This window comes from Otolemur garnettii, unplaced genomic scaffold (genome assembly GCF_000181295.1).
Source record: "Otolemur garnettii isolate 467f Iridium unplaced genomic scaffold, OtoGar3 scaffold00005, whole genome shotgun sequence".
NCBI classification, from domain to species: domain Eukaryota; kingdom Metazoa; phylum Chordata; class Mammalia; order Primates; family Galagidae; genus Otolemur; species Otolemur garnettii.
Genome location: NW_003852400.1, coordinates 4,345,861 through 4,364,441, shown reverse-complemented (window position 1 = coordinate 4,364,441; position 18,581 = coordinate 4,345,861). Strand labels below are relative to the sequence as shown.

Below are 18,581 nucleotides of genomic sequence, written 5' to 3'. Positions count from 1 at the left end.
GGATCCCAAGACTCTTGCTCTCCAAGGCTTCAAGGCTTTCATGCTCTCTCAAACTGTCTCAGATTAGTTTGGGATCAAAACCTTAGCTTTTTTTCTCACCCATGACCTTTTTAGCAGTATCAAACAGCCCAATTATTCTTCTGTTGCTAGCTCTTTCATAGTCCTAACTTACATTCATTGAGACATAGTTTGCAAAAAAAGAAGAGTTGCGGTCTCACTGCTGACCCTCTGTGGCAATAAGAGAAAAATATTTTTAACAGTGAACTTTGAGACTTGAGTGTTTCTAATTCTATGCTGTTGATGACACTGACTTCTACTAGTGTTTTAGCACATATGAATCATGTTATAGTTTCAAAATACTTTTCTATCAATAGCAACTTCTTTGCATGAATCAGGCTACTTTTATTATTTCCTCCTCCCTAGAACAGCTTTCCCGGTCAAATCAGATTTGATTAATGCAATGACTTGTCCAGATGTGTAAGTGTATGAACTCCTAAAATCTACAGGGTTCAAGCAACAAAAATTTAGGTTGAGGGTAGAAGCAGTCTTGCCACTGGGATTCTTGGTTGCTAGGGACAAGGTTGGGGGGAAAGGATAGAACATTCTGCATTCATTATTGGCAAGCCAAGAGTTTACAGATACCCTATCTCATCATCTCTTCTCCAGAGTCTTGAAAGACCCTGCTTCACCCTGGAATCTGCTGTGGTGCCGGGCAGGGTGAATGTGGGCAGAAAGGCCATTGGCAGGGTCTAGTTCATCCCTGACTGATCCAAACAACTCACATTCTCAGGAGGAATCCATGGGGGCACTTTGGATCAGCAATATGCCAACACTGGTCTGTCTCTAGTTGCTACTGACAAGAGTGGACACCTCGAGTATATGCCCCTTGGTATAGTGATTCTGAGCACGAAACTAGAGGCAATTCCAAACCTGGAACAAGAGTAAGGCTCTCCTCGGGCATGACTCAAATAGAAAAGCATTTTGAATCATAACATTTGAATCTGAGTCACTCGCTAGTCTTTTCTTTGTACTGTAAAGGCAATTTAAGCATTGAGGTTTTTTGATTCTCAGCCTTTCCTTCTCAGCAACCTTCCATTCAAACTGCCCCACAGAATCAGAAAGATCTCTTTTAGGCATTTAAAGGAAGACCACATTACACAAGCAGGTTTGAGGAATTTGAGGGTTTAGGAGATTCACTAGAAATTACTGTCAGTTCTCACTGTAAAGCTATCTCTGCCCTTGGGACACACAGCCTGCCAAATGGCCCCATAAATCTGATTACCCTCACCTTTCCTCCTCCGGCATCCTTGTTACAATTCTTCTGATTTACCAGGAACTTCAGGGGAGTTAAGACAAATAAAACCTAACAGACATTCTGACCTTCTATTGGGACCAAAGCACTGATGATGATGCATCATCACAAATTGTATTTTTAGAGACTTGCAAATGTTATATTGGGCTGGCCCATATTTAGGTCATCTTTGTCACCTCCTCCAAATTCCTCTGATAATTTGAAGATGCACTGAGAGTCTACAACCATACTTGCTAGAAATTCTTACTAACTTTTACATCTCATTCTACTGTTTAATTCTGTCCTCTGTTGATTTTCCAAGCCCTGTCTGATGGACCTTGAACTGTAATACCTCAGTTTTATACCTATTAGGAAAAGCTATAAGATTCTGACACTAACACTTTTAAATTCTTTCCCAGTTTCAGCAGCAGTCCCTTCATTGCTCTGTCCTACATCCCAATTCTATGCTCTCCCTCGCCATAGAATCTCAAATCTTCAGGTTATTAGATGAAAAACACAGTTAATCTTCATCACTTAGGATATGACCCCTCTTGCATAAAACCATCAACTATGTAGCCAATTAACTATAGACTTAGGGGTCAAATTCCATTAGAGTTCTCTCCTTTTTTGCCCAGAGAATTCAGTAATCATACAGCTCAACATGGTTACCAAAATCTGTTCCTACAATGAAGCATTCTGGTTTCTTTGCTTTGTTTGGGGGTTTCATTGCTTTGTTTGCTTCTTTATATCACAGACAGAGGGAACCACGGAAGTAACCCATGGAAATAGAGAAATCCTGTTTGAAAGGTAAGGACTGTTTAAAAACCAACGGATTTTAAGGGGGACAAAATAAGCTAAGAGAACAGCACCAAGTGCAGGGGTACACAACAGAGGGGCACCATGAAAATGTAAGAAAGTACATGTGGATAAATCAGGGGAAATTACCCCTCCCCCCAACAACTCTCTGGTCAACTGACGCTTTAGGTTGTGGGAGAGCTGGGAAAGTCCTGAACAATTAAAGCAATCACCTGCTGCGGTCGTCCTCGCGTGTCCTTAGCGTCCAGCACAGTTCCTGGGCATACAGTCGCTAGCTGCCAATGAGTATTTGTGTAGTAAATGTGACACTGGCCACCTACCCAATGCTTTCAAACAAACTATAAAATTCTGTGACACGGGCACTTCCATGCGCACCCAGGCCCAATCTATGGCAGGATTTGCGGGGAAAATGCCTGACTTAAAGGAAAGTATACGGAATCGCCTGGCTATGGTTCATTTGCCGGCACAGGGCGAAAACACGGCAAGCTCAGGTGTGCAGATTTGAGACCACCCTAAGGCTTGTCTTTTACACTATCTGCCAGGCTCCTGTCCAACTTCTGTCTCCACCGGCGGCGACCACGGAGTTAGCCAGGGGCAGTTCTGCGGTAGTAGTAACAGGGAAGACTCTTGGGGGCAGTACGTCTCCTCTCCTTGGCGCCGGTCTCCTGGAACTGCCGCGCTGCCCCTCGCGCCTCTGCAAAGATGCGGAGGTCGGAGCACGTTGCTGTGCGGTGACGAAAGGCTCCCACCGCCAGCCTCGAGAGCCCAGACCCTAACACAGCCGGGATTTGGGGTTGCCTCTACGATCCCTGCGGGTGACCCCCCCTCCCCGGTCCGCTTCTCGGGTGCGCACCCGCCACTTAGGGGGCGTTCCAGGGTCCCCGCGGTCCTCTGCGCCCCTGGGCAGCGGCAGCGGGGCGGGAGGCGGGAGGCGGGAAGCGGAGTGGGAGGCGCCCGGGGCTCGCGCGCCACGGTGCTCCGCGCGGGATTTGCCGCCTTCAGCTGCAGCACCTGCCGCGGCGGCGGCGGGCAGAGGGTGGAGGGCGCTGAGGAGGGCCGGAGCCCGGGCCAGGCGGGAGGGGGCCGGGAGGCCGAGCCAGGCGAGCCGGAGGGGTGCCGCGCTCCCCCGCCCTCCTTCCGGGAGCGAGGATGCAGACTCTGAAACTGGCGCTGCTGGGCTGAGGCGGAGGCAGGGGAGTTGCAGCGCGCGAGGCTCAGTGAGTGTGTCTCCTGCGCGCGGAGAGGCGGGGGAGGCGGAGGACCAGGAGGAGGAGGAGGGGGAGAATGCCCGGAGCCGCCGCCGCTGCCGCCGCCGCCGCGATGCTGCCGGCTCAGGAGGCTGCCAAGCTGTACCACACCAACTATGTGCGGAACTCGCGGGCCATCGGCGTGCTGTGGGCCATCTTCACCATCTGCTTTGCCATCGTAAACGTGGTGTGCTTCATCCAGCCCTACTGGATCGGCGACGGCGTGGACACCCCGCAAGCCGGCTATTTCGGGCTCTTCCACTACTGCATCGGGAACGGCTTCTCCCGGGAGCTGACCTGCCGGGGCAGCTTCACGGACTTCTCCACGCTGCCCTCGGGCGCCTTCAAAGCCGCCTCCTTCTTTATCGGCCTCTCCATGATGCTCATCATCGCCTGCATCGTTTGCTTTACCCTCTTCTTCTTCTGCAACACGGCCACGGTGTACAAGATCTGTGCCTGGATGCAGCTCACCTCCGGTGAGTGCGCTCTCGCCTCGGCGGAGGCGGGGGACCCCGGGGCGTCCGAGCCGGGGAGGGGCCAGAGTGGGAGGGACCCGGCCGCGCGCGCCGGTGAGCCCGGCAACTTAATCCGCTCGAGCGTCGGGGTGTGGGTGGCGAGAGGCCGGAACCCCCGGGGTTCCCGAGCTCGGGCGCTGGCGCGGTGTCCCGGGGCTTGCGTGAACCTCCCAAGTGTGGGGGACGCCACCCGGACTAGAGTGCGCTCAGAACTAGAGGTGGGGGGCGGAGAAGCGGCGGCTTAGGGAGGTGGTGGGGTGTCCCGAGGGACTAAGGAGGGACCGACACAGCGAGGTGAAAAGCGGATTTGGAGAGGTTGTAGTGGATGAAACTGGCAGTCTGCTCTGCGCCCGGCTGGGACTATTTCTGTCATTGTTTCTTTGGGGCGAGGGGCGGGGGTGAGGTGGAGATTAAACTGAAATTGTTTGGTCCGTCCCGGGCACTTGTAAATATTTGGCCATCCGTCTGGAGATTAATACATCCTGTTCGGTTTCACCTTTTTAAGAAAAACGTAGCTTAGAGCGAGTCCCTTGTTATTCCCCAAAGTGTCGTCTCACTTTGCCTCCTTGTCAGTGCAAAAGGTCCTTCCATTTCATCTTTAAACAGACGTCTTCGGGAAACGAAGACATTTGGGAAGTGGTTTTGGGGAAGTGGACCGAGAGGAAAACTCATTTCGTTAGTATCTCTGATCACTTGTCCCCTATGGGTGATAGGTTGTTGCTAGCTAGAGAATCATGGAAGTACTTTTTACTGAGCATCAAAGTTACTTTTAACTCAGAAAACCTGGGAGTTCGTGTCCTGGGGGCTTTGAAGAGTCCTGAAACAAGACTGATTCCTCCCTGTCCTTCCCTGGTGCTGGGTGCCTCTCTGCCAGCCGCCTTAGATGTCCTCCCTTCTCAGTCAGTGGCCCTAAGATCCTTGACATTTACCTGTTCCAGAGACATTGCTGAGTTCCTTTTGGTTTTGTAGAATAGTCAATGTACCAGGCAGCCAGACTTTTCATTTGTGCTTTGTTTTATTTTCATCCTTTAGAGATGTTCGTTTTAAGAGTTTGTCCTTTCTTCTGTTTCTGGGTTTGTTTTATTTTCATCCTTTAGAGATGTTCGTTTTAAGAGTTTGTCCTTTCTTCTGTTTCTGGGAAGGTTTTCTGGGGAGTAGGAATTTAATCCCTTGGTCTGCCAGAGTGGTGTAGGATGATTAAATCCATTAAAGGTGCTAGACAACAGCGTGAAAGTTCTTGATCTTATGTGGCTACTTTTGATAGTAACAAAAGAGAAGCACGTGGAAGACTAAACTTGTATGGACGTATTTGTTTTGTATTAAGTATGTCTCAGCTGATTTTGATTGGCACCTACTGTGGTGCATACGTGAAAAAAGCAAGAAATGAGCGCCAATGGAGACCCCGCTTCTCATACACGCTTTTATCCTGCTGAAATACAAGATTTCTGTGTCTCCTCTCCCTCCAGACTTCCTGAATCAGCATCCCCCCACCCCCGTGTTTTCATATAATGTTAACTTTTATGGCCATTGCAGGAGCAGGATAACGTTGAGATTTGGAATAAATTTGTGTATTATGGTTGTTCTTGACACTTAGCTCTGGTTTGACTTTGAAGGGAACAGGACATGCAGGATGCAGATGTTGTAGAAAAAGAATTGACCCTGCACAGCTAATTTTAATTTTTCCAAATTAAATGACCTATTTAGACGGGTGATTCAAATGAGATTGTTTTTCAAAGGTCTGAAGGTAATTTGCAGGTGATTCCTCCACGACGTATTCTCAAATGTTTGATTTTTATGAAGTTCTGTACTTTAAACCCAAGTGTTTTTTTTAAAGGGCAGAAGAATGATGTTTGGTAAAGAAATAGCAATACTTTGAAGTTAATACAAACTGTGACTATTACAATCCTTTTTTCCCCCCTTTTCTCTGCAGTAGAGCACACAAACCTCATTCATTCTGGGGCAGTGAAATGCAACATTTTCAGACATTTGATATAAATATACTCTCCATGTCATATAAAATGTCATGAAAGCCTGTATACTGAAAGATGCAAGGACATTTACTTCATTGTAGACAAGTCTAGAGCTTTAAGTGGCATATGTAAAAAAAAATCCCACACCTTTATTTGCAGCTGGTATTTTATTTCTTGTAAACTACAGGAAAAGATATTTTGATTAGTGAAAGTGAATTAACACAAAATAATGGATTATGATAACAGGTCAAATGAGAATCAAAGTCGGTTATATTCACAGATTTTTAAGGAATGAGATAGAAGATATTTCTGAAGAATGTCATGTTTTTAACATGGTTTCTAGGGTATTTTTTTGTTTCATGGCATTAACAAAATTTTACATAATGTCAGTTACTTTGAAAGTGTAATCTCTAACCTTCATTACTCTTTAATGTTTAAGCAGCCTTCTCCTACTTATTGTTGAACTGTACCCGGGCTAATCTCAAGTATAACTTGCTAAATATGAGAGATGAGACTTAATGTACCGTTTACTTATTAGAGGTTGTTTAACCCTCATCTGAAACCAAATGACTCACTTGTGTGTTTAGTTATCTAATAACACTTTAAAGCAGAACCAGGTAGAATATAAAAATCTGATATAAAATGACATGTTAAGATGATGCAAAGGAGATTGTTTTGTGGTAATACAGTATCAAGAATTATTATTTTTATGATTCTGACGTTGAACCAAAAAATTATTTAATTTATTCAGCTGGAAAATGATGTTGCTTATCTATCTGGTGCTAATACTGGTGCTGTTATTAACACCGTAACCTTGCCCTCTCCCCTCCAAATCTTTATCAACCTCGGTGGTATGAAATTAGGAAACAGACAGAGGAGCGAATATCTTTGGATGTAGTCCTGTATTTATGGCTCATGCCTAGGATCAAGACTGAAGACATGAAAATGATGCATAAAAGTAAATAATGAAAATCAGAGATGTAAACTTTTCCAAGCCTAGAGACAAGTTCTTGGAGGAGAAAAAAGAGACTTTTCTTCTTTCTGTGTGATTTCTCTAACACTAAAAAGAAGGGAATAGATCTGTAATTGGCCAAGAAAGGTAATAAAGTCCAGAATGTTTTTTTCTTCGTCAGGATGGAAAGGGAATTTTGTCCCTCTGGGAACTCGCTTCTCTGCTTCTATGTTCTTGTTCTCTTTAAATCAGTATTTCTGATGATTTCAGGGTCTGAGCCAACTCTCAGAGAAGATGTTTTGCCTTGTTTGTTTTACTGACTACAAGCCATACTTTGAATTGTTTCCAGAAGCTGATGTGTTTGTCATTTTAGGCCAAAGATATCTTTTTTTTTCTTTGTAAGTAAAGAATTAAGGTGGAACTGAAGGTTTTGTAGACATTCACCATGGATTTCTTTGTCAAAGGCAGCAGATGAAGACAGGCACCAGCTTTTATCTGTGAAGAAGGGGCACCTGATCTGGGTTAGATTTCTTATTCAGGACGGATAAGGACAGAAGTGAGTTGCATTCCCCAGATGCCTCACCTCTTGTCATTCTCAGTATACCAACAAGAAGGGCAACCAAGATGGCAAGGCATAGTGCAGGGGTTAAGGGCTGAATTGTTTAGTCATTCCCCCAGGCTGCCAGCCTTAGTTCTCCCAAATTCTTATTAGCCAGGTAGCTTTCTTAAATTTTATAACTTTGTCATTTAGGTGAGATGAGATGCATTTCTTAGCTTGCAAGGAGAGCCTTTGCAGTGATATACCGCCCTATCTCATGGCACCCTGCTCTTTTCTTATAGATCTCATTAGTGTTGGAAATCTCAGTGTATCTGCATGTTTGTTTAGTGTCTGTCTTCTCTAGTACAGTAAAGTTCCATAAACCTTGTCTGTTTTTCTTTATGTAGCATAGACATCAAGAGCACAGACACTAGAGTTAAAAGACGTGGGTTTGAAGCCTGCCTCTCACACCTAGGGAATTAATCTTTCTATTTTTTAGTCTTGTCTGCAAGTGGGCACAAAATTGTACCTACCACAGGAGACTGATACAAGGATTAAACAAGCCAGGTTTAGTGCCTGGCTCACAGTAAGCAAGCCCTGTATGAGTGTTAGGTATGGTTGCTGTTGTTGTGTTGCCGTTATTATTGCTATATCCTGGCACACACGGTATATATATATGTCTGGCACATAGTAGGTATGCAATAAATTTTTGTTGAGTTAATGAATAAAGAAATGAATGATTAATGGGGTGAAGAATGAAAGGAGAGAAGAGTGATTTTAAATTTCCTCAAGGCCTTGGTGAGAAGTGAATGCTATCTACTTTCTGATACTTACTTTTCTTAGTGGTTTGTGGCATCAGCAGTGGCCACACTGAAAGAACTCTTCCATATGCTTCGATGGCAAGGGTTACAATTTGACAGCCTAAGTCATGATGAGCTTTTCTCCATATGGAGGCTTTTCCGATATCTATGTCATGATTTGATTATAACACTAGGAGATAATCGTATCTCAGATTTTAGCAGATTTTCTCTTACCATTTAGTTTCTCATAAAAGAAGTACATCACCCAAGATAGAGTTATTTAGGAATCAAGAGACCAGGCTTTCTTTCATGAAGAGCAGAGACCTGTTCCGGGTTGGAATTCCTTATATGCCTTCAGGAGCAATAGGACAGGAGAAGACAGTGGGGGTTGCAGGCTTTCCCATTTCCTCCTGGGCATCAGTACAAGTATCTTCCTGGACACCCAGGAGCCTGCCAAGCCTGCTCAGGTAGGGTGGTGGTACTGAGTGTGCAGAACTCTGGGGGGGTGGGGACAAGGCTGGGATTTCCTCAGGCAGACTCAGTGTTCAGGATGGTCATTAGTCCTTACCATTTGGCGAATGGTGAGCCAGCATGAGAAAGCCAACACTTGCCTAAAAGAGCCACTTATTCTTCCGAAATTCCGTGTTAGGGGGTGACCCTAACGAGCGTTTCCCTCTACCAAGCATTTCAGACATTCTCCTCGGCGGAGAGGGAGTAATGTGTGCTGCTAGGGAAGGCAGATTTTATTTTCTAACGACATATTCCACTTGGAAGAATTTTCTAGTTACCAAGTCAAATACATTAGAAAGTGATTTGAAATAATTTAGGAACTTTTGTCTCATATGCATGTATGTCATAAAGAATGTGCCAGTTGAAGAGATGTTACAGGACATAATTCTGTGAATGTCAAAACAAACACTTTTATAACTGAGATTTTAAGTTAACGTCTCTAAAAAAGAACAGGTCCGATATAACCTCTGTGGAGTATCATTAGGTGTTTTTCCCCCTTGGTACAAGGCTGTACATTTAACAGCTTTTCCACTGTAACAATGTTAATAAGGTGCTTATATACTTCTACAAATAATAAATATAATAAAAGCCTGGGCAGAGTGTGCTATTAGATGCTTAATGTGAAAACACCTATTTAGGGATTGTTCTTTTTGTGTAGAATGATGAGTCCAGCTGGCCAGGCCAGTATACATAGCATTACGCTTTATGGACATACCTCAGAAATTTCTCAAAGTGAACAAAATTTTAAATGAAAAAAAGAAACAGCAGAGTATATTGCTAGAGATGCAGTATGTGGCTCAGTGTCGTTCTGTGTGTGATGTGAGGCTATAAACCAGGGGAGGAGTTGAGAGAACTTTGTATCACATTGGCAGGAAGCAAAGAACACACTAGGAGAAATCTAATTTGGGGGCTTCGTAGTATGATTAACTGGTCTAGTTAAAAGTGTCATTTCCATAAGGTATTTTGAACTTTAGGGGTTAGCACCAGCTTTAATTAATGTGAATTTTCCTTGTCATAATGAGTCAATGAGAATTTTTATTTGATTTGAGGAAAGAGCAAGGAACGGACCTTTATTCTTAATAATAAGATAATAATGATGGAAAGTAAGAGGCTGTTGTATATTACAAGTAGCAGATAAGTTTTATTTGATGATGTAAGTGTAATACTGTTATGAAAAGTCACTGGCCATGTGGAAAAAAGAGAAATAAACAAAAACAACCTCTCCCAGCATCCTGAATGTTCACATAATTAATATTGTAATTAAAATCAGAAGCTCTCAATTATGGCTGATTCTATGACACTCCCACTGCACAAGATCCTGGTACTATTCATAGTTTAAATTGTCCTCACTATAATCTTGAGCACATTCCTCACTACTTCTGCCAAAATAAAACAGAAAATCAGAGGCTTGCAAGAGGGAGATAAATAATTTTTTGACCAATAGAGACATGAACCATATCTGACTACTACTGGGCAGAATGAAAAAAGAAAATAGACCTTTCTGAAATAGAGTTGGTCTAATAGAAACGGTGGCACGGAATTGGCATCTTTGGGTTCTGCCACCTTTCCCAGCTTAATGAAGCCAAGGTCTGCATCAAGCTAGGAGGAGGAAAGATGCTACATGATAACCTGAGAGAAGTTGGTCTTCTAACTGCGTGAAATTTCAAGACTAGGGCTAGTTTAAGAGTAGTGAAAGGTAATGGGAATCAATGATGAAGTTGTAGTTCTTGAGAAGAGGCCTTTTCAGAAGCAGACATGCAGAATTCAACTAACCAAGAAAACCCTCCACATTCATTATAGAAAATAATGGCAGACGAGTTTGAGGAGGACACAACTTGAGCTTTTGTACAGAATGCATCACTGGGATATGCAAGTAGTCTGGGGTGGGGGGACAGTGTTCTGTATGGCTCTTAGTTGATTTCTCTCCCTCTCTCTCTCTTTTGGAGATAGTCTCACTCAGTTGCCATAGGTAGAGTGCTGCAGCATTATAGCTCATAGTGACTTCAAACTCAAGCGATCCTCTTGCCTCATCCTTCCAAGTACCTGGGACTACAGGCACCTGCCACAATGTCCGGCTATTTTTTAGAGATGGGGGTCTCATTCTTGCTCAGACTGGTTTCAAACTCCTGAGCTCAGGTGATCCATCTGCCTCAGCCTCCCAGCATGCTAAGATTATAGGTGTGAGCCACTACGCCTGGCCTCTTTATAGTAGTTTTTAAATTTGGCCTCCCAGAGTGCTAGGATTACAGACATGAGCTACTGTCCCTGGCCACTTAGTTGATTTCAATGAAGATCAAAAGTGAGGTGCTGTAAAATCATAGTGGGAAATGTGTATCATCATTGACAGAAGACGCAGGCAGTATTTGAAAAACAAGCAAACAGATCCAGCTGTGAAGAATGACAGGGACATAGAGGAGTGACACCAAAAATAAATGAAGTATGAATAGAAAAGAGACTATGAAATTCAAGGTTGAAAGCCTGTGGAATTTGATAGCATCAAAAGCCTGCTGAATTTGGTATCATGAAAGTCTTACAGATGTATCAGCATAGGACAAGCAGAGAGCTAGAATGTGCAGTGTGGTGCAGAGCTGTGTGCAAATCCCGGCGACTGAGAAAGAAAAATTATGGCTCCATCCCCCATACAGGGAATTTTAATAGACCCTAAGATATCGCTATTTAAAGGAGGAGATGATCGAGCCTCTTGTATGGCAGGTGGAACTATGGAGGATTAAAGTAAGGCAACCAAAGGAAGGAAAGGTCATTGTAGAATTCGATGAAATGCCTTCCTGCAGTTTTTCTTTGAAGAGCTGGTTAGCTTGTGAGGTGAAATTGATTTCTATAATGTCTGTGACGGGGAAAGGGAACTTAACAGTGAGGATTTGGGAAAATATATTTACAGAGCATATTAACAACATGTATAGTTATTAAAATACAAGCTAAATTAATTGACTTCATCTGTGATTCAGATGATTAATGGCCAATGATATTGTGGATCTGTGTGATGCCAAATATTAGCTAACTGCATTTCTCCATTTTAACCAGTTGACTAGACAAGGCTCAGTACCAGCCACTTGGAATGCTATAAAACCTTCCTAGAGAAAGGAAGGCTGTACTGCAGTATTACAAAAATTATGGTTGTTAGCATTTTAATGATCATCCTATTTGTTAGTTGATAAAGATCATCATTAGAATTTGTATTAAATATATGTAGAAATATGAACACCACGTAGAAGATAAGGGTTATTTGAAACATTTGTTTTCTAAAACATTGATGTATTTACATATGTGTGTGTAAATTAGTCTGAGCTGTAAAATGTATTACTTACTGTAGGCTGTAGTGAAAATGTTCCAAAGATATTATTCCAGAGAAAAGATGATTTAATATGAATTTATAAAAATGATGATCTTTTCTTTGGAAAATTGTGAAAGATTTGCATCCATTCAGTGGTAATTTTGTATTAGAAGATAGACTGGATAAAATATACTTAATTTAAGCAATTTTGAGACACTTTTGTTTGGTTTTCCTTTCTCGCATCTGTTGATGATTTTTATCACTCAGATACTCCAATTACATTGTGGGTTGATTGAAAATTAGAATTTTTTTCTAGATGTTATTTGTTGGACCCTCTGTACTATAAAAATTGACAGGGCCCTACCTCTGAGCAGCAATATAGCTAAAAAATAATTTAACAAATGTATTTAACCTAATGCCAAATGGATATAGACTCATAGACTTTGGAAATTGGAGGGATATTAGAAATCATTTAGCACAGTCTCTTCATTTTCTAGATAAAGAAATAATAATCGTCATTACTAACTATTGAGCAACTACCACTTACAAAAACCTTTAGCTTTTAGTATATTTAACTCTCATAATAGGCTTAGAATATACCCATTTTGCAGATGAATAAGTTGAGAATTAAAAATTACTCAAAAAGCTTTTCAAGGTCAAAGAGTCACATTATTTGAGCCCAAATCAAACTCTCCTGCCTTATAACATACTGCCACCAAGTCTGAGAGAAATTGAGAGTCTTGCCAAAATGACACTTCCGTAAAATTGAAGTCAGCGCTCATCTAATTTCCAGTGCAGTCCCGTTTCTATTAATACCACTTTTTTGCCTCCCAACTTAATGTGCATTTTGTTCAGTGTAACTTCAATATTTCATCATTGTGTATTATTATCTTCCACTTATAGGGGAAATAATTATCTATATGTTTACAAGACTTTTCTTCTTCAAGTATACTTAGGTGTGATAAGGGACCCCTCGTCCCATCCTTTTCATTTCTCTAACCTAGAGCCCAGAGTGGTTCTTTTCCCATAACATCCCCTTGGTTACGCCTCTGATACACTTACTCTGAATTCCTAAGGGCAAGGACAATGTCAACATTACTGTCTCTGTGTCATTCATTCCTGCCTTGCATTAAATATAGAAATGTTCATAATAGGTTTGTTTATTGCTGGTGGTGGCAAAGATGGAAAGGATTGCTAACTCACAGACACAGGTCTGGAGAAGATCATAACAGACTTGAAGCATCAAAGTGAGGAAGGAGAACTGAGGCTGGCCAGAAGATTTGCATTTTGACTTGCCATCTTACTGGCTAAATGGCTTTGGGCAAGTCACTTAACTGTCTTTGACTTTTCATTTTCTTGACTTTATTTTTGTAAGGCTTATACAGTTTTATCTAGATATAAAAAAGAAATTGCAAGTTATGAACATGGAACCACATCTGCTAGCTGTGTGTTGCTATGCTTTTACCAAGAAAGTAAATGCTAAGAAAACCATTGAAGATATGGTAAGACTAAGGCAGAAAGAAAATAGGGAACAATCCTAGATAGACAGGTAAGTAGCTAAAGTTAGATTTTCTCAATCTAATGAGAGTGTAAACAAAAAATATCTAATGTTTGTATTCTTAGGATTATTGAATTAATGCATGTAAAACACTTAAAACTGAAACTAGCATGTAGTAAACACTCAAAAAATGTTACTTAGGATAACTGGTGTAATTATTGTTACTAGTATTACTAAAGATCAGGGTGGAGGTATGGTTAGCATTCAGAAAATTTAGTAAACAGGAAAATTGAACTTACAATACGCAAGCTAATGAAGGCAATTTAGTATCACAACTTATATGTGCCAGATCTACCTTTTTCTGACAATTGAAAAAGATAATGGTTGTGAATACCTTTTATAGATTGCACAGAGCTATATAGATGCCATTGTGATTACTGTAATAAACTTTATATATTACTGACAAAGCACCACATTCAGTTAAGAGGTTAATTTTATGTTACCAGGTCTAGCTCTTCCATTTTATTTGTTTGGGCTAATGACTAAAAGTTAACAGGAATGTATTTTGGAGATAATTTTGACCTGTTTTGTAGCTTCAACTAAACAAACTTGAAAAAAAAAGAAGCTGTGTTTTCAAGATGTCACGGACAAGAAAATTTTTTGATTGTGTCAAGACCCAAGCAGGTAGTCATTCTTATTAAGTTCTTCCTCCAAATGATAAAGAAATCTTATCAGATGTTACCCAAATTGTTTTCTCTGCACAGTTATCAAAAACAAAATTGAATATTCTCAATCTCTAATAACATCAGGAACAAATTAGAAGTAGCATTTGTTCTGTGCTATTTTAATTGTAGCTGTATAATGGAAAATTAAATTTCTCAGTGTTGTATCTGTGAATCTTAAGTTTTTCCTAAACAAAGAAGGTAGTTATTTAAGATGATCAGATTTGTGCTCAAATGAAGATTTATGTTGCTTTGTTTTTCATTAACATGGTAACGCTTTATATTTCTTTAGCTTTTCTAAAGAAAGTAAAGAAGGAAATCAATATATTTTTTTAATTTTTTGGGGGGGAAGATGAGATCTTGCTCTTGCCCAGTGTGGTCTTGAACTGCTGAGCTCAAGCAATCTGCTGCCTCCGCCTCCCAGAGTGCTAGGACTACAGGTGTGAGCCACCCTGCCTGGCCCCAATATTACTTCTTATTAATACTGTTTTCATTTTAGGTCTAAAGTCACCAGTTTACCATAAAATCATAGTATCAGTTTGCTGTGACTATATCTTTGACTGTGATACAAACTATTTGGATGAACAATGAGCAAATGAACATTCTCCATCTCCCTGGTGTGGTGACTATACAGGGTTGATGTTGACAAAAGAACTTACTAAACACTGTTGATTGATTAGACTCTTTATTTTGGAGACACCAGTGAGCATTGCTGAGCAGTCCTGAAGGTCACAGTGAATTGCTCTGCTGTTCCAGACCTCTCAGTCTTTTGGAAAGGGTTCTGCAGTAAGGTGGGCTCTGATGGGGATATGGATCAGGATCCACCAGCCGAAGACCCCTCCTTTGACGGCAGGACTGGCTCTAGAGGGAGCTCCAGCCCTGCCTTCTTGTGCTTCTCAGAACTTTGCCTTTTACAGGGTCAGGTCCAGAGATGTTTTTCTCCCTGACGCTAATGTAATTGTAAGATAGTATTTTAAGGGATTAAGGGTGGAGATTAAAATATGAAGGTTAGGGAAACAATAAGAAAAAGAATTCATCAGAATATGTGTAGTAGAAGGGAAAACTCCTTTACTGGCAAGAAAAAGTCAACCTCCAGCCTCTGGCCTCAGTGTAAAATTCTCTGAAATTACCCTCCATGATTTATCTGATCTCTGAAGAAGTCGTTGTACTTCCAGTGGCCTACCCTTTTACAGAACTCATTGGTGTGGTCTTCTCTATTAGGATATGTTGGCTTTTATTTCTTAGACTAGAGATGGACAAATGAAAATGCCTTGGGTAGGCTGCTGCAGAATTTAAAACAAGGAATTCAAAAGTGCAAGATTCTAAACAGTCAATTGGTCTTCATGGTCATGAGCTATGTGTTATTAATTGTGTCTCTGTAGTCAACTGAACATGTTTTGAAAATTTAAAAAGTAGAGTTGGAAATCCCATTTCTTGGGAAACTTCAGGGACTTTTCAAAAAAAAAAAAAGAGAACTCAGAACACAGAGCCCAGCCATAGGCAAATAATGGTTCACACTGTTAGAATGGAAAACTGGGCACCTAATTTAACTGTTAGTTCCTATCCATATGTTCCAGTGTGTATGTCCTTCAACAAAACAGAAAGGACAGAAATGAGCGTCTGCTATATACTCACATGCAGTGTTCTCAGCAGACAGCATTCAAAGGATGCACACATTCCATTCTTTTTCTTCCTCGATTTTTAAAAATGGGTCCTGAACTCAATGTGATTCCTATTTTCTTCTTTTTGAGAACCTACAGTGTAGCAAGTCCTTTAGAGCAGGTGGTTCTCAACCTGTGGGTCGTGACCTCTTTGGGGATGGAACGACCCTTTCACAGGGGTCGCCTGAGACCATCCTGCATATCAGTTACTTACATTATGATTCATAACAGTAGCAAAATTACAGTTATGAAGTAGCAACGAAAATAATTTTATGGTTGGGGGTCACCACAACATGAGGAACTGTATTAAAGGGTCATGGCATTAGGGAAGTTGAGAACCATTGCTTTAGAGGAAGACTTTCAAAAAGCACACCAAGACTTTTTTCCATCTCGTATTTAGAGAGCATTCTTTTTAATCCTCCCCAGAATCCCTTCTCTTTAGCCCAGTGCCCTGCTATAGCCACAGTACCCAGTAAAGTGTCTGTGCCTGAATAAGCCAAGTAGAAAATCTGAAACTACATTGATGCTGCAAGTCAATATAGCACACATAATAGATTTTATGTTTGTTTATTGTTTATGTATTGCTGTAGGTCTGCGCAGAATTGTTTGCCTGAACGTAAGGTGCACAGAACAAAGAGGAGAAGTTCAGCAATCAGTTCGAATTCATTTGACAAGGGCTGTTCCCTTTTTGGGATGTTCTATTAAAGAATTGATTGTTTTTTTTTCCACAAAAAGTCTCTAAAAAACCAACCTAATGATTGCGACCTAAAGTTTTCATTGTGATTTATCCAAGCGATAGGATGAGCTCATAATAATTCTTCCTCTCCAAGTCTCATAATGACATGAGTAGTTTATTTGGAATTTATTCTCCAGATGTGTTAGAATATTATGCAAAGTATAGTGTGAAATATGCCTTATAAGAAGTAAAGCTTGAACTTGTGCAGTGAAAGAGAAGGTGTTTTAGATTTCTGTTGTAGTTCTACTGTTTTTTAGACTAGTCATCACTTTGGTTTTGTTTAACACTTGCAAAATGAACCATTGTTTCAGTTGATCTGGGAACATGTTATGAATAATATATTTTATGTTTGTATATGTGGCCTATATATGTGTGTGTATGGTTTGAAGAATAACAATGACCATTTGTGTGCCTGCTGCCCACTCTCCTGATTATATCCCTCTCCCACCCAGAAGTAGCCAAGTCTTTTTTTTTTTTGGCCTGGGTTGGGTTTGAACCCACCACCTCTGGCATATGAGGCCAGCACCCTACTCCTTTGAGCCACAGGTGCCACCCGATGTAACCAATTCTTGAGTTTTGTGTTATCACCTTACATTTCTTTACATGGATAGTTTTATCACTATACTTTACATATTCCTGAGGAGCACAATTTAAATTTTTCTGTTTCTTTCTTTCTTTTTTTTTTTTTTTTTGTTGCCCTCAGAGTCTCACTATGTCACCCTTGGTAGAGTGCTATGGCTTCACAGCTCACAGCAACCTCAAACTCCTGGGCTTAAGTGATTTTCTTGCCTCAGCCTTCCAAGTAGCTGGGAGTACAGGGACCCGCCACAATGCCTGGCTATTTTGTTGTTGTTGTTGTGGTCATTGTTGTTTAGCAGAACCAGGTCAGTTCAAACCTGCCAGCCCCGGTGTATGTGGCCAGAGCCCTAGCCACTGAGCTATGGGCACCGAGCTTCTTTGTTTCCGTTTTTAAAGGAAGTGCTTTTAGAATTTTACCATTTAGCAAAACATATGTTGTAGATTTTTATTTTTTGCAAATAGTATTTATCAGGTTAAATAAGTTGCCTTATATTCCTACAATGATAAGAAGTTTTAATATTGTGAATACATGTTAAATTTTATTTAATGCATATTGTTCATCTATTGAGATGATCAAATTACCTTTCTGAATTAATATCTACTGATGAGATGGATTGTAACTCCAGCTTTTCTAATGTTGAAGTAACTGTGTCTTTAAAAATGAAGCCAACTTTGCCATATGTTGTGTGACTTGATTGCTAATATTTTATTATTTTTGAAAGTATTTCCATGAGTAAGGTTAGTCTTTTTTTGTTTCCTTTGTCATACTGTCTTTACCTAGTTTAGATGTCAGGGTTCTGTAAGAGTCATAAAAGTTGAGAAGTCTCTCTTTTTTCTTTTCTTTGAAGGAATTTGTGTATAATTGGAATGATCTGTTCCTTGAATATTTAATAGAATGATCTCATAAGACTCTCTGATCCTGGTGTTTTTTGGTAGGAAGATTTTAAACTACTTATTACATTTCTTGGATTGTTACAGAATCATCCAAGTTTTAAAATTTCATCTTAAGTCAATTTGTAGAGGTAGATTTTTCCAAGAATTTGTCCATTTATTTCATCTGCACTTCCAATTTATTGGCTTAACGCTATTCATAATTTACTCACATAATAGCATAAGTGTTGTTTGTGCCTTCCCTATTCTCTTTAGCTCAGTTTTGCCAAAGTCTTGTTAAATTTATTAGTCTCTGTAAAAGAACCAGCTTTAATTCTGTTGTTCTTTCCCATCTTATTTTTCTGTTCAACAGCATTAATATTTCCTTTATAAAAATTTTTTTTCTTCTTTTTTTTTTTGGTGTTTATTCTCTTGTTCTTTTTCTAACTTTTTAATTTGGTTAATAATGGCATTAACTTTTTAGCTGCTGCCAACTTTGATGGAAAAATAATCCACTTACCTATGGTTTGGGTTTTGAAGAGGGCATCATTAAGTTTGATTAGTAACCATGTGCAGGCTCGGCA

At 40.7% G+C, this 18,581-nt stretch overlaps 1 protein-coding gene across 2 annotated transcripts in view; it reads left to right on the top strand.

Annotated features, from left to right (window-relative positions):
* The first annotated feature begins 3,280 nt into the window (after positions 1–3,280).
* Positions 3,281–18,581, top strand: part of LHFPL3 (LHFPL tetraspan subfamily member 3) — a 509,453-nt gene continuing 494,152 nt past the window's right edge. The window contains exon 1 of one of the 2 annotated variants that reach the window (XM_003782604.3): positions 3,281–3,830. In XM_003782604.3, coding sequence (XP_003782652.1) covers positions 3,392–3,830 — 439 coding nt within the window. In that variant the 5' untranslated portion in view covers positions 3,281–3,391. The remainder of the gene's footprint in view (positions 3,831–18,581) is intronic. The other variant, XM_003782605.2, reaches the window with a different exon arrangement.